This window comes from Phacochoerus africanus, chromosome 9 (genome assembly GCF_016906955.1).
Source record: "Phacochoerus africanus isolate WHEZ1 chromosome 9, ROS_Pafr_v1, whole genome shotgun sequence".
NCBI lineage: Eukaryota > Metazoa > Chordata > Mammalia > Artiodactyla > Suidae > Phacochoerus > Phacochoerus africanus.
Window position 1 is genome coordinate 24,124,913 of NC_062552.1, and position 13,699 is coordinate 24,138,611.

Sequence of the window (13,699 nt, forward strand, 5' to 3'; positions counted from 1 at the left end):
AAAATGTATTTTGCTTTTTTTTTTCTTTCCTGACAGCTTGAGAGATCGATCAGTGGCTACTTAATTTTTTTTTGGCCACGCCCAAGGCATTTGGAAGTTCTCTGTGCCAGGATCTAACCTGCTGCACAGCAGTACAAGGCCAGATCCTCACCCGCTCGAATCAGGGAACTCCACCGTCTGCTTAACTTCATTTTTCATTGCTTTTTAGGTCCATACTCGCGGCATATGGAGGTTCCCAGGCTAGGGGTCAATCGGAGCCACAGCTGCCGGCCTGCACCACATCCCCAGCAACGCTGGATCCAAGCCGCGTCGGGGACCTATGCCACAGCTCAGGGCAACGCCAAATCCTTAACCCACTGAGCGAGGCCAGGGATCAAACCGCAATGGTTTCTAGTCGGATTGTTTCTGCTGCGCCACAGCGAGGAACTCCAAGCGCTGCTTAATTTTAAATAAGCAGAACTTGTTGCTTGACTTTGCTATCTGACCTCTTTTTGATACCGCTTCATACTTTTACAATTAATCGAGTTTATCAGACACAACTGTTGGGAAACAAAACATTTCTTATTCCAATTAACAGTCACAGGTAGCTCCACATCATTGATTTCTTGGATCACTGTTTTCTGTTTCTAAAATGAACCCCAGGCACCCCTGGCATCTCAGAGCTTTCTGCCTCTGCTTTCCTGGGTCACAGCTGATTAGGATCTTTACCAAGTTAGCTGCCAGCGTTTCCCTCCATGCCCACACTCTCTCTGAAGGGGCTCATTCTTTTGACACTTTGCTTGTTCCCTTGCTAGTAAATTAAAGACTTTCAACATATGTCTAAGATCAATTTATCTGGAGTTCCCACTGCAGCTTGGCGGGTTAATAACCTGACATAGTGTCCATGAGGATGAGGGTTCAATCCATAGCTCCATCAGTGGGTTAAAGATCCAGCGTTGCTGCAAGCTGAGGTATAGGTCTCAGATGTGGCTCAGATCTGACATTGCTGTGTGGCTGAGGTATAGGCCAGCAGCTGCAGGTCCAATTCAACCCCTAGCCCAGAAACTACCATAAGCCACAGGTGCAGCTGTAAAAAAGAAAAAAAAAATCAATTTGTGTAACATTTTGTTTTTAACAAAGGGGGATTCTCCTTTGACTAGGTTGGGAGAAGCATCCTCTAATGACAGGAATATAACTGCTTAGCCATGTCTTTTACTAGCCAGAACTTTAAAAAATGACCTAACAGAAGTTCCCGTCGTGGCGCAGTGATTAACGAATTCGACTAGGAACCATGAGGTTGCGGGTTCCCACCCTGCCCTTGCTCAGTGGGTTAAGGATCCGGCGTTGCCGTGAGCTGTGGTGTAGGTTGCAGATGCGGCTCGGATCCCGCGTTGCTGTGGCTCTGGCGTAGGCCACTGGCTACAGCTCCGATTCGACCCCTAGCCTGGGAACCTCCATATGCCGCGGGAGTGGCCCAAGAAATAGCAACAACAACAACAACAACAACAACAAAAAAGACCTAACAATCAAAATATAGATATTCCACATTTGTGGAAGATAGAAATTCATTGAAATGGGAAAACCTCCCTGTAACCACAACACTTGGGCCACAAAGCCATGAATTATCTATGGTTCTTAAAACTTTAGGAATATAAAACCCATCGCCTATCAGAGGAGACCCTTTTTCTGGAATATGAACATAAACCTGCAATTTCCGCAGATTTATTTATTTATTTAGTTTTTTGCCTTTTCTAGGGCCACTCCTGTGGCATATGGAGGTTCCCAGGCTAGGGGTCTAATCAGAGCTGTAGCTGCCGGCCTAGGCCACAGCCACAGCAACGTGGGATCTGAGCCTTGTCTGCGACCTACACCACAGCTCATGACAACACCAGATCCTTAACCCCCTGAGCAAGGCCAGGGATCAAACCCGCAACCTCATGGTTCCTAGTCAGATTCGTTAACCACTGTGCCAAGATGGGAACTCCCCTCAGTAGATTTATTATTTATGGTCCGGAGTCTTGGAGTAAAATCCCATGGATTAGCCACTACTAATCATACACTCTCTGGCTGCTTGCATTGCACTAGGCTTCTGACCAGAATCCTTCAATTCAGAGTGTCTTTTGCCTCCAAATTTTTAGCTCTCTTCATCTATTCACTCATTTATTCAGTCATTCACTCTAGAAATAATTTTGTGTGTCCACTAGGTGCCAGGGCTGGGGATGCTACGTAAACCCAACCAACATCGTCTGCCTTTGTGGTACTTCCAGTTTAGTGGATGCTTCCTCAAATCAGTCCTAGACTTTTTTTTTTCCCTTTTTTCTTTTTTTCTATTTAGGGCCCTACCCACAGCATATGAAGTTTCCCTAGCTAGGGGTCCAGTCAGAGTTGTAGCCACCAGCCTCGGCCACAGCCACAGCAACACCAGATCCAAGCTGTGTCTGCAACACTGGATCCTTAACCCACGGAGCGGGGCCAGGGATCAAACCTGTGTCCTCATGGATACTAGTAAGGTTCGTTAACCACTGAGCCACAACGGGAACTCCAAAACATTCGTAGACTTAAAATAATAATAATAATAGTAATAATAATAAAAGGTTTAAAAACTCCCCCAAAACACCAGTCCTTCTCCTGCTAGTCCTTTGAGGAACCAGGGTGAGCTCTCCCACAGCCCTTTTGATAGGTCAGTGCTGAGTTTCTGGTCCATTCCCATCATTTTCCCTTCCCACAGCCATGGCTACTTCCTCCTCAGGGCCAGTAAGAAGATGAGAGAAGCCTGGAATGAGGAACCCATACTAACCCCACCCTCACCACATGGACTTTTTTTTTTTTTTTTTGGCCCATCTTCCCCATGTGGAAGTTCCCTGTAGTGTCAACACTGGAGCCTGTAGTGTCTCCACTGTGCTGCAGAGAACTCCAGCATATGCTTTTTCTTTGCGCGCGCGCGCGTGTGTGTACGTGTGTGTGTGTGTGTGTGTGTGTGTTTATGGCTGCACCCACAGCATATGGAAGTTCCCAGGCTAGGGGTTGAATCAGAGCTACAGCTGCTGGCCTACACCACAGGTCGAGGCAATTCCAGATCCTTAACCCACTGAGCGAGGCCAGGGATCAAACCCGAAACCTCATGGTTCCTAGTGGGATCGTTTCCACCGCACCATGACGGGAACTCCGCATGTGCTTTTTCTAAAGAAAGAGAAGTAGCGGGAGAGTCGGAGAGAGCTCCATTTTATTATGGAAAGTTAAAAAACAAACAAAAACAAAACAAAACAAAAACAGGCAATGGAGAAGGAAGGAGAAACGGGAAGAGAGTTGAGGTGCCTCATGATCCACCCCACACCCTCGCAATTCAATTCACTCATGAACCACTAGGAGGAACAGAATTAAATAACTGGGGTGGGGGGTGGGGAGGATACAGAGTTAAGGTTCCCAGCATTCCCTCTTGGGGAAAACCGAGACACAGTAATACTGAGCAAAAGTGGAGGAAGCCATACCCCACGGAGGTGACAGCAGGGGGCAGAGGAGAAGATTCCACAGGGCCCTCCGAGGAGGCGTGGCTTGTAAACCTGGGACTTTGGCAGGTGGGCGCTGGGGGCTGATGGGGTTTGTAAACCAGGCTGTGGTCCAGAGAGGAGGCAGGAGCAGTAAACAAAGGGGGCAGTAACCTAAGGAACAGTAAGGAGGCCAGGCCCTCCCTGGGAATGGAGTGGAGGCCCGGCCTCCCAGGGATGTGGGTGCTTAAATCCGGAGACCCCAAGAGGGTGGGGGGAGTCTGTGAAGAGACTGTACCCTGCCCGGGAGATGGAGAGGGTGCTGCCTCCCCACCCCAGTGAGCTCTCTACTCCTCCCCAGGATGTGAAGGGGGACTTGGGATCACCTCGGATGCACCAGCACATCTGCCTGGGGTGGAAACTGAGCAGTTGCCTCTGCCCCCAGAAACAGGATGAGGAAAGCGAGTTGGAAGATGTTAGTTGCCCTTCCCTGCCAGGCTCATTTTCAGGGTCTGTCTGCTCTGAATCTTCTGGGCTCCAGGATCTTCAGTTCTGGGAAGGAGGGAGGTACAGGCCTGCGTTGGAAGAGGGTCACCTCCGGCAAGACTCGTCTGTGGGAGAGGAGGCAATAAGGACAGAGAATGAGTGAAGGTCTCAGTCCCCACCCACTCCCCATACTGAAGGCCAGCTGTTACGTAGGAAATCACACAGTATTCTCCAAATCACAGGGCTTGTTCCTACCAGGAAGAGCACCCCTCACTCATTTAGCCTAGCTTCTGTGCCAGCCATCCTCATAACTTGTTTAATCTCACAGTGACCGCAGGAGAGTCGATGTCCAGCCATAGTTCATAGGTATGTCACAAAAATAACCAGAGTTCCCGTCGTGGTGCAGAGGAAAGGAATCCGACCAGGAACCATGAGGTCAAGGTTGTTCCTGGCCTCGCTCAGTGGGTTAAGGATCTGGCATTGCCGTGAGCTGTGGTGTAGGTTGAAGATTCAGCTCAGATCCTGCATTGCTGTGGCTGTGGTGTAGGCAGGCAGCTGTAGCTCCGATGAGACCCCTAGCCTGGGAAACTCCATAGGCCACGGATGTGGCCCTAAAAAGCAAAAAAACCCCACAAAAAACAAAAACCAAAACTTAACCCTCTCAACAACTGCAGGAGGCAGGTTTTTGTTTGTTTGTTTTTGTCTTTTTAAGGCTGCATCTGCAGGATATGGATGTTCCCAGGCTAGGGGTCGAATCTGAGCTACAGCTGCCGGCCTACACCATGGCGACAGCAATGCCAGATGGGAGCCTCGCCTGCGACCTACACCACAGCTCACAGCAATGCTGGATCCTTAACCCACTGAGTGAGGCCAGGGATCGAACCTGCATCCTCACAGATCCTAATCAGATTCATTTCTGCTGAGCCACGAAAGGAACTCCCAGGAGGCAGTTTTTGTTTGTTTGTTCTTTGTTTTTGTTTTCATTTTTGGCTGCTGCACTGCATACAGAGTTCCCGGGCCAGGGATCAGATCCGAGCTGCAGTCGAGACCCAACCCATAGCTGTAGCAACAGCCAGATCCCCAACCCACTGTACAGGGCCAGGGATCGAACCTGCGCCCCAGCGCTCCCAAGACACCACCAAAGCCATTGCGCCACAGCGAGAACTCCAAGAGGTAGTTATTATTAACCCCATTTCACAAATAATAAACTGAGGTCAGAGGTCAGGTGATTTCCCTAAGAGACAGGATGGAAATCAAACTTAGGCCTGATCCAACACTTATGTTTTTAACCACACTATAGCGCTCAGCAAGAGTCCTGGTTTTGAAATCTGGAGACCGCATGTGCGCTTCGTTTACTAGGACCTCAGTTTCCCCATCTGTTAAAGCAGCCAGTTGGGCTAGAAACCCTGCTGAGGCCCTGGAAGCGCCAGCATTAAATCCTCCCCGTCCTCCTGGGCCGCCGTGCCCCCTCTGAACACCAGGGGGCGCCCTCGGGATGGCAGAGCCTGTTGCTCACCCACTATCAGGGCTTTGGTACGCAGCCCGCCCTGGAGCTCCCGCTGCAGCAGTAGCAGCTCCTCTTCATCCTCTTCGTCGTCGGGTTGGGCCGCTGGGGGGCTGGGGGCACTAGGGGCCTCAGGCTCGGGGCCCAGCTCCTCCAGCACCGAACTCTCGGAGGGGTACTGATACGTGGTCTCCAGGGCTGTCTCGCTGAAGGAGATCTTGAGCTGAGGGGGAGAGAAAGAGCGAGGAGGCGAGGTCAGCCCGGAGAAGACGGCAGGGCAGCGGGCGCAGGATGGGGAGTGGGGGCTGGATCTGGGCCCTCTGCTGGCTTTGGCCTCCCCAGTCACTCTGGAAACCAGTTTTCCTTTCAGTATTTGCTCTCTAATCTCAGATTTTCCTTCTTCAGTCATATCGTTTCAAAAACATTGACTTTGGCCTGAGCTTTTGGCAGGGGCCTGGGTGGCAGAAGTGAGTAACACAGGACCAAGGTTCTCACTCTTTAGAGTGTGGGAGGCAGAAAGGTAAAAAGAAATGAAAAGACATGGAGGTTAGTCCTGTGATCAGAATTGAGTCTTTGGGGAGTTCCCTTCGTGGCACAGAGGAAACAAATCTGACTAGTACCCATGAGGATGTGGGTTCGATCCCTGGCCTCGCTTAGTGGGTCAGGGACCAGGCGTTGCCATGCCCTGTGGTGTAGGTCGCTGTCATGGCTTGGATCCCGCATTGCTGTGGCTGTGGTGTAGGCTGACAGATGCAGCTCCAATTCAACCCCTAGCCTGGGAACTTCCATATGCTGCAGGTGCAGCCCTTAAAAGCTGACACACAAAACAGAAACGCAAGAATCGAGTCTTTGGGCACCCTGGGAGCAATCAGGACAGCTACCTGGAGGAGGTAAGATTTGTGTCTACTAAGCAGGAAAGTTCTGACTGGGGAGGGAGTCTTAGGCAAAAGCAAAAGACAGGCACTCTTTTTTCTTTTCTCTTTGTCTGCACCCACTGCATGTGGAAGTTCCTGGGCTAGGAATCGAACCCTTATAACAGCAACAACCCAAGCCCCTGCAGTGAAAATACCAGATCCTTGACCCACTGTGTCACAAGGGAACTCCGAGACAGACACACTGGTTTCCATACTCTCAGCCCCTTGCTGTGAAAGAAACCCAGGACCCCAGACACTAGCTCCTCCCACCCTCACTCCTCTCCTCCAGCTGGAGTGAACACGGGAAACAGTCTCAGGTCTGAGGGGATAGGAGACCAAGAGAAAAGTGCAGAGGAAATGAAACGTTCCCCCAAAACACAGGGAGAAAATGTGTCCCTGAAAGGGGGAGGTGACGGGGCAGAGAGGAAAGTCCATGCAAACATGGGATGGGGGTGGAGAGGGCATGAGAGGGGACATGCAGACAGAGGCAAAGGACCAGAGGGGGGATCTGGAAGGGGCAGAAAATCCTTCGTAAACATACTGTCTCGAGAGCAGGCAAGCCCCAGCTGTTCTCACTACCTTTTTACCCTTCCCCTTTGCCCTAAGAAGCTCAGGGGGAAGGGGCAGCGTGGGATTAACTCTGGGAGCCAAAGCGATTAAGGAGACCAACAGAAGGATTCCATGTGAACTGCTCAGAAAGGTCCAGATGATCTACTCAGGCTTTCTCTGGCATCTGTTTGGGAAACTCAGGGCGGGGGCCCTGCATCCCTGAATCTCTGCATGGACTTGGGTATGAAAAGAGAGAAACCAGGACGGTGGCTGGACAGATGGTTGCTAACACCAAGGTCCCCGAGGGAAGCTGGAACTCAGAGACTGTGTGTGTCACTCCTTGGATACAAACCTGGCATTGGCCCCTGTCTCACTGGGAGCAAAAGCCAGAGCCTGGTCACAGGCCAATGGGTGGCCCCAAAGTGACTTTCCCCACTCACTTCTTGGGTATCCTCCTCCACTCCAGCCACATTGGCCATGAATTCCTTCAATCCCATCAAGGGCACGCCTACCTCAGGGCCTTTGCACTGGCTGCTCCCTCTGCCTGGAACACTCTTCCTCCAAATATCCCAATGGCTCCCTCTCTCTGGATCATACTATTATAAAGTTGTCATATTTGCTCCTCCTACCTCCTGGCCCTCCAGGTTCCACTTGTCCCTGCTGTCATTTTTTTAACCACCTCCTAACCTAACCTTCCAGAGAATTTACTTGTGCCTTCTGTCAATAGAAGTGTGGAGGTTGCTACAGTGGGTAAGGAAGGGCTCAGCCAGATGTCAGATGAGGTCTCAACAGAAGATCAACACTGGGGGAACATGGGGGAGGGGAGCAGTCCAGCCTGTACCCAGTGGACCCCAGTCTGTGTCTGTGGAACAGCTGGCTGGCAGAATCGAGTGACAAGAATCAGGCCCCTTATATCCCAACTTCCCAAAAGGAACCACTTCTACTGCTGACAGTTTTACCTAAACTTCTGGGAACCCCTTTCTGTTTCATTTTCATATTGCCTTTTGGGATAACAAGCTGTGTCGTTATTGTCCATTCTGGAAAAGTTCTTTTTTTTTTTTTTTTTTTTTTTGCTCTCTGTCCCTGTGTGTCTCTCTCCCCTCACCCTGCTTCTCTCCCCCCCCCCAACTACTGACTGGGCTTCTCAGGAATGCACAGCCTGCACGGGTGTGGGGGGGGGCACGGAGGGGGTGACTCACTCACTCCTCTCTCATCAGCTATATAAGGTCACAAGGGGGCTGGAGAGGGGAGGGGCTGGTCTCCCCGCCAGAGGGGCCTCTGGGGAAGGAAGGGCACCAGCCACAGCCCAACCCCTGGGCTCCAGTGGCAGGGCAGGGATTTCTCTCCCAGTGGCAGGGATACATCTGATGGAATTAGCCTGCAAATGGGAGTTATTTAGGGAAGTGGGGGGGATGCTGTGGCCCTGATCCCTTGGGTGGGGACAGGGCATGCCCATCCCTGATGAACAAGGTGCTGGCAGCGTGGTGAAGGCCTGAGGGAGGGTTGAGGGGAAGGTATCTGGGCCCAGAGAACTCTGCACTGCTTCTTCCCCACCCCCACCCCCACCCCCCGAGTGGCCGCTTCCTTCTTCTCTCACCACATCCTGAGCACAGCTCTGGCAGGCCCATGGCCCTGCGTTCGCCATTCAGCCCCACCAGCCTTCCGGCCCCCACCCAGGCTTCCTGTTTGGGCGACCTGCTTCCGTCTCCCCTGCTCCCTGACCTAGGTACGGTCACCCTCGCGGGTCCTGCCAGGCACTCAAGCATTCCCTGGGCTTTGGGCCCCAAATTTCATGCCTTCGTGTCTTTGTTCCTCCCCAGGGGGCACAAGCCAACCCCTACAGTAGAAAGGGACTTATTGGAACGAGTCACCCCAGCTGTTCCTGACCCACTTCCTGGCATCTGCAAGTCAGAGAGCTCAGGACAGACTCAGGGACCATGGCTCGGCTAGGGGCTGGGACCATAAGCTTCTTGTGAAGATGAATCGAGGTCTCACGTGTCCCCCAAGCATTGGTCCCTGTGCTTCCCCACTGATATTGAGGACACGAAAAACAAGTCTGAGGATGTCACACATGGGATCAGGACCAGGAAGGGCTCCCCAGTCTCTAGGGAGATGTGTTAGATGCAGCAAATCTCTTTCCTTGGAGATTTTCAAGCTGGAAACGGGTAGATGGGGAAGGAGTTGGGGAAGAAGAAGTCAGCCTGGCTGTTCCCAGCTTCCCTGCAGGGCCTTTCTTCCAGTTTAACCTCTGACCTTTTCTGCCAGCCTCAGCCCTCACCCCCATCCCCAACTCCCATTGTACTCCCTGCACAGTGGCTCCAAACTCACTTCTCTTTCTTCTGACCCCAAGAGGAGGGAGAGGCCAGGGAGGCAGGAAAAAAGGGGAAAACCCTGCACAGTGGCTCCAAACTCACTTCTCTTTCTTCCGATCCCAAGAGAAGGGAGAGGCCAGGAAGGCAGGAAGAAAGGGGAAAACCAAGCACTGAGCCCGTTCTGGGGAGGGAGGGGAAGCCCAGGGAGGAAGGACAGCCAGGGAGGGGTGGAGGGGGGATTTTGGAAGAGGAGAAGGCTTTTCTTGTCCCAAGAGAGAAGGGAGCACTGTCTGAAGCTGTGGCCCAGCTGGGGGTGTGCAACCTCGAGGTCACCCACTTCAAATGGCCTCTGTGTGTGTCTCTCCCATGGGGCAGACATGGGGTTCAAAAGCCTTCTCTCTGCTCTTTGGCCAGTGATGTTCCCCTCCCCTCCCCCCCAAGGACGTCTCCCCTCCACTCTGCCTTGCATCCCTCTGCCTTGCATCGTGAGACCTTTTTCCACTTACTCCCCACTGCCATTTCTCCCTAGAACCCCAAAGCCACCCCCTCGGCCTCCCCAGGCTTCCTACCCCAACACTCTCTCCCCTGGGAGGCTGGCAGTGCTTTTGCCCTGTGGAGCCTGCCCTCATAGGTGCTGGGCTGTGGTCTCGGTTCAAGTCTCCCACCAGATGGGCTGGATTGGGTCAGAGACTCAGGAATGGAAAGAATGGGGGGTGGGGGGTGCTCAGAGCCCGAGGGAAGGGAGAGCGAGCAGCTGGAGCACACCCTGAGAGAGACACACCCAGGACACAGGCAGGATCCTGGGGCTGGGAAATGAATGGAAAAGAAGGACTATAAGACGGAAGGGTGTGTGTACAGAGAGGAAGGGTGGTGGCACGAATTAAGAAAGAACAGACAGGATACCGGGGTATAAAAAAAAGACAGAAAGACAGGAGTCCACAGAGAACGGACCATTGGGCTTCTAGAAGTCTGGCTCAGCTGCTCCCTACCTGTTTGTGGTGCCTTTCAGGGGACCCCTTGGCAAGGCAGCTGCGGCTGAGGCGGAGGTAGCCCCCTAGAACCAAGATCTCCTCGGCAGTTGGGTACCGCTTCTTTCCAGCTCCGGGGACTGCAGCATCAGCTGTGGCTGGGGTGGCTGGAGTGGCAGCAGCTGCAGGGGGCGCGGACCGTCGGGGGTTGACTGTGAAGGTGTGTCCGCTGCGGCGGGGGGCCCCCACCCCTGGCCCCGCCTTCACCCCATAGAACAGCCGGCTCATGAGGGGATCCCCAGGGGGCTGGGGGGCAGGTGGGGCTGGGGGTGGGGGAGACAGAGGGGCTGCTGGTGGGGGCCGGAGTTCCCCTGCTTCCTCTTCCTGCTGTCTAGAGCCTCCAGTCCCAGCGTCCTCTGGTGGGAGGGGGGAGGGCACTGAGCAGCGGTTCTGCAGGGCGCTCAGAGGCCTGCCCTGAGCCCCTGCCTCCTCCTTCTCCGCCTCCCCTTCTCCAACTTCCGCACCAAGAGGCCCCAAGTGCTTCTCTGCAGACTCCGGTTTCTGACTCTGAGTCTCTGTGTCCCTAGGTGTCCGATCTCGAACCTTCCCAGAGTTCAGGGTCCATTTCCACCCTTCTGACAGCCGCAAGTCCCTCTCGCCATCCTCCACAGGGATGGGCCTCTGGTCTGCTGCCTCCACTCCTCTGGAGCTGCTGCCTGCAGCCTCCATTGTCAGGGTCTCTGGCGACCCTGTAATGTCCTCTGGGACCATCCCTGGAAGTGTCCTCTCTTCTTTCCTCCCACATTCCTCCAAGCAGTCTTTTCTTTCTTCTCCTGAGCTCAGCCTCCACTCTGATGCCTCCAGCACCAGACTCTGTTCCTGAGACTCTCCAGAGTCAGGCCTCCGTTTATGGGCGTCTGTCAGGCCCAGCTTCTCGTGGTCAGAGTCCGCCGGGCTCAGTCTACTTTCCACCACCTCTTTCCTCCTGGGGCTTTGTTCTCGAGGCTCTGCCAGTCTTAGACTCCTCTCCGGAGTTTCTCCAGGGCTCAGCCTCCATTTCCGCACCTCTGACAGCCTGGAGCTCCGGTCTCCAGCCTCTCCTGGGCTCTGCCTCCAGTCCCTAGACTCCAAAGGCCTGGGGCTTGACTCTCGAGCTCCCCCTATCCCCAGCCTCCTCTCTCTGGCCTCCCTGGGACTGAGCCGCTCTTCTCTAGACTCTCTTTCCTTGGGGCTCTGATCCCTCATCTCCCCAGGGCTGGATCTCCACTCCCGGGCCTCCAAGAGCCCAGGCCGTCTTTCTGCAAGTAGCTCCTCACTCCGCTGCTGCTGCTGCTGCTGCTGCTGCTGCTGGCGCTCTTGCCGAATAAAGCGGTTCTGGTGCACTGGCCCAATGGCCTCCAGGAGGACGGCAGACTTGTCTGGGTCTGGAGGTCCAGCCTCCGTAGTCCCAGGCGCAGGGCTAGGCTCCCCAGGAGACAGACCAAGCTTGGCTCGGCGGCGCTCCAGAAGCCCCCGCTTCCAGGCTGGCATCTGGGACAGCCGTTCCCGCTCTGCCTTCTCCCGGCCACGAACGGCTGCCTCCTCCTGCCGGCGCCGGGCTAGCAGCTGTAGCTTCCAGTCCGGGATGGTGGCCATGGTCGACTTGGGGAGGGTGGGGGAGCGCTGGGGGCAGAGAACAGGAAGGAGAGGCTCCAGAAAGGCCCAGGGGGTGAGAATGGGGGTGGGCGGAGAGGAAGTGGGGGGAGAGGTGGGACTCGGAAGAGGGCAGAGGAGCTGAGAGTGAGGAAGGACAGAGGGAAAGAGGGAGAAGAGGGAGGGCAGAAAAGGGGGAACACTGAGAACGCGAAGGAACTAAGAGCCAGGTAGAGGGGTTGGGGGGAGGGAGTTGAGAGGAAGAGTGGAGATTCAGGGCAGAGGTAGGAGTCAGATTTGTCAGCACAGGTTAATGGGCATCAGACAGTCCCGAGGATGTGAAAAGACTGAAAAACGAAAGAAGTTGGCGCGAGGGAGGAAGAGAAAAGAGAGGCTGGGGGTGACGGGAACAGGATCCAGGCAAGGTTGCCTCACCGCTACCCAGGAGCGCTGAGAGCTGGAGGAGAGGTCAGGGAATCCCGCCGGAGAGGGGGCAGTGGGACCTGCACGGGTGTCGGGAAGGTGGGAGGGCGGAGAGTGGACGAGTCCTGGGGAGAAGGGGAAATCGGGGCAGAGGGGTGAGGGAGTTCCGCGGCTGCAGCCCGGCGAGTCTCAGCACGGGCCCCGGAGGTCCGGGCTCCCCTTCCAGCTCCGCTCGGGCCACGCCTCTCCGGCCCCCCAGCCCCCACCCCCCGCCCCGCACTCCGCCCCGAGGCGGGTCAGGGGAAATACCCTCCCCCGGGGACTTTCGGAACCCGGGCGTCAGACCTGCCAGCACATTCCCAGAACCCTGGCGTCCACCCCCACCCGGTCCCCGTACCACCGCCTGCCTCCCGCACCGGCGGTGCCCCGGGACCCAGGCATGCGAAGGACCAGCTCCACGCCTCCGGAGCCTGCCAGTCCCGTGCCCGGGTCTCGGCTCTCACGGAACCCCGACATAGCCGGCCATCCCCAGCCGGCTCTGGCCGCACAGACAGGCAATCTCGGCACAAAGAGGAGACAGCCCAAGGTCCGGGCCGGGGACGGGAGAAGGGACGGGAGAGAGGAGACACCCTCCCCAAGTCTGAAGCCCCTCCGTCAACTCACTCGCCGCGGGGCTCCCGGGGGAGGGGGTGCGGAGGAGCCTGGTGTCCGGAGAGAGGAGGAGAGAGGAAGAGGAGGAGAGAGGGATCGAGGGAGATCCGGAGACAGGCGGGAGGGGAGGAGGGAGGGGGAGGAGGAGGGAAAGAGGGAGCGGAGGAGGAGGAACGGAGACAGAGACCTGGGGGCCGGGCGGGGGGCGGCGACCGCTTTGTCTGAGGACAATGGGGGAGAGCGAAGGGGGCGCGGGGCGGAGCCGGACGAGGGGGCGGAGCCTCGCCCTCTTCGACCCCGCGTGGGACTGGGCTCCCGGACACCTCTTTTCCCGCCGCAAGCCCTGGCCTTTACGCTGTCTGTCCCCAGGGCCTCTCACCCGGCTCCCGCCCGGTAACCCGGGATAACCCAGGTGTCCAGACCCCCCGCCCCCAGCTCGCCGACCCAGGGCGGCGGCCCGTGACTCAGGCCCCTCGAGGGACTTGGGGAGGAAGCAGCAGCTGCTCTGAGCGGGGCCCGCCCTTCCCATCTCCTGCCGCTCCTCCCCACGCTTTTGCTTTCCCCGGCCAGCCTTTGTTAGTGTGGGGGCCGGGGCGGCCGCAGGGCTACGGGGGGCCCGTGGTGGTGGCGATGGTGGGGCATCGGCAGGAGCTGTGCTCGGAAGCCAAAGGTTTCGGAAGCTCGCTTTCTTACCCGAGCCGCTGTCCCCACTCTTCAGCTTCAACCTGTCTCCTGCCGGGGCCCCCAAATCTGCAGCGAGGAAATTGGGGGATTTGGAGGAGGGGTGGGTCCTTTG

General features: G+C 55.7%; 1 protein-coding gene across 3 annotated transcripts; it reads right to left on the reverse strand.

The window, feature by feature from the left end:
• Positions 1-3,185: 3,185 nt before the first annotated feature.
• On the reverse strand, positions 3,186-13,698 carry PPP1R18 (protein phosphatase 1 regulatory subunit 18). Of its 3 annotated transcripts, none has more exons than XM_047797598.1 (4): positions 13,597-13,698; positions 10,219-11,859; positions 5,467-5,677; positions 3,186-4,075 (listed from the first exon to the last, which is right to left on the reverse strand). In XM_047797598.1, exons 2-4 carry the CDS (start codon positions 11,830-11,832, stop codon positions 4,056-4,058), a joined length of 1,845 nt encoding a protein of 614 aa, XP_047653554.1. In that variant the 5' UTR covers positions 11,833-11,859; positions 13,597-13,698; the 3' UTR covers positions 3,186-4,055. The 3 variants fall into 3 exon arrangements, with proteins under 3 accessions (XP_047653554.1, XP_047653553.1, XP_047653552.1); XM_047797597.1 differs by lacking the exon at positions 13,597-13,698 and adding an exon at positions 12,916-13,026 and having other exon boundaries at positions 10,219-12,377; XM_047797596.1 differs by lacking the exon at positions 13,597-13,698 and having other exon boundaries at positions 10,219-12,503.
• Between the last annotated feature and the right edge of the window lies 1 nt (position 13,699).

What these genes read in the sequence shown, in the direction of transcription:
- PPP1R18 (XM_047797598.1), bottom strand. Translation starts at nt 11,832, where the DNA reads ATGGCCACCATCCCGGACTGGAAGCTACAGCTGCTAGCCCGGCGCCGG. An exon ending in CTGAAAGGCACCACAAACAG is followed by an intron (nt 5,678 to 10,218) that starts GTAGGGAGCAGC and finishes TCTCCCCCTCAG; the next exon opens with CTCAAGATCTCCTTCAGCGA. An exon ending in TACCAAAGCCCTGATAGTGG is followed by an intron (nt 4,076 to 5,466) that starts GTGAGCAACAGG and finishes CCTCTCCCACAG; the next exon opens with ACGAGTCTTGCCGGAGGTGA.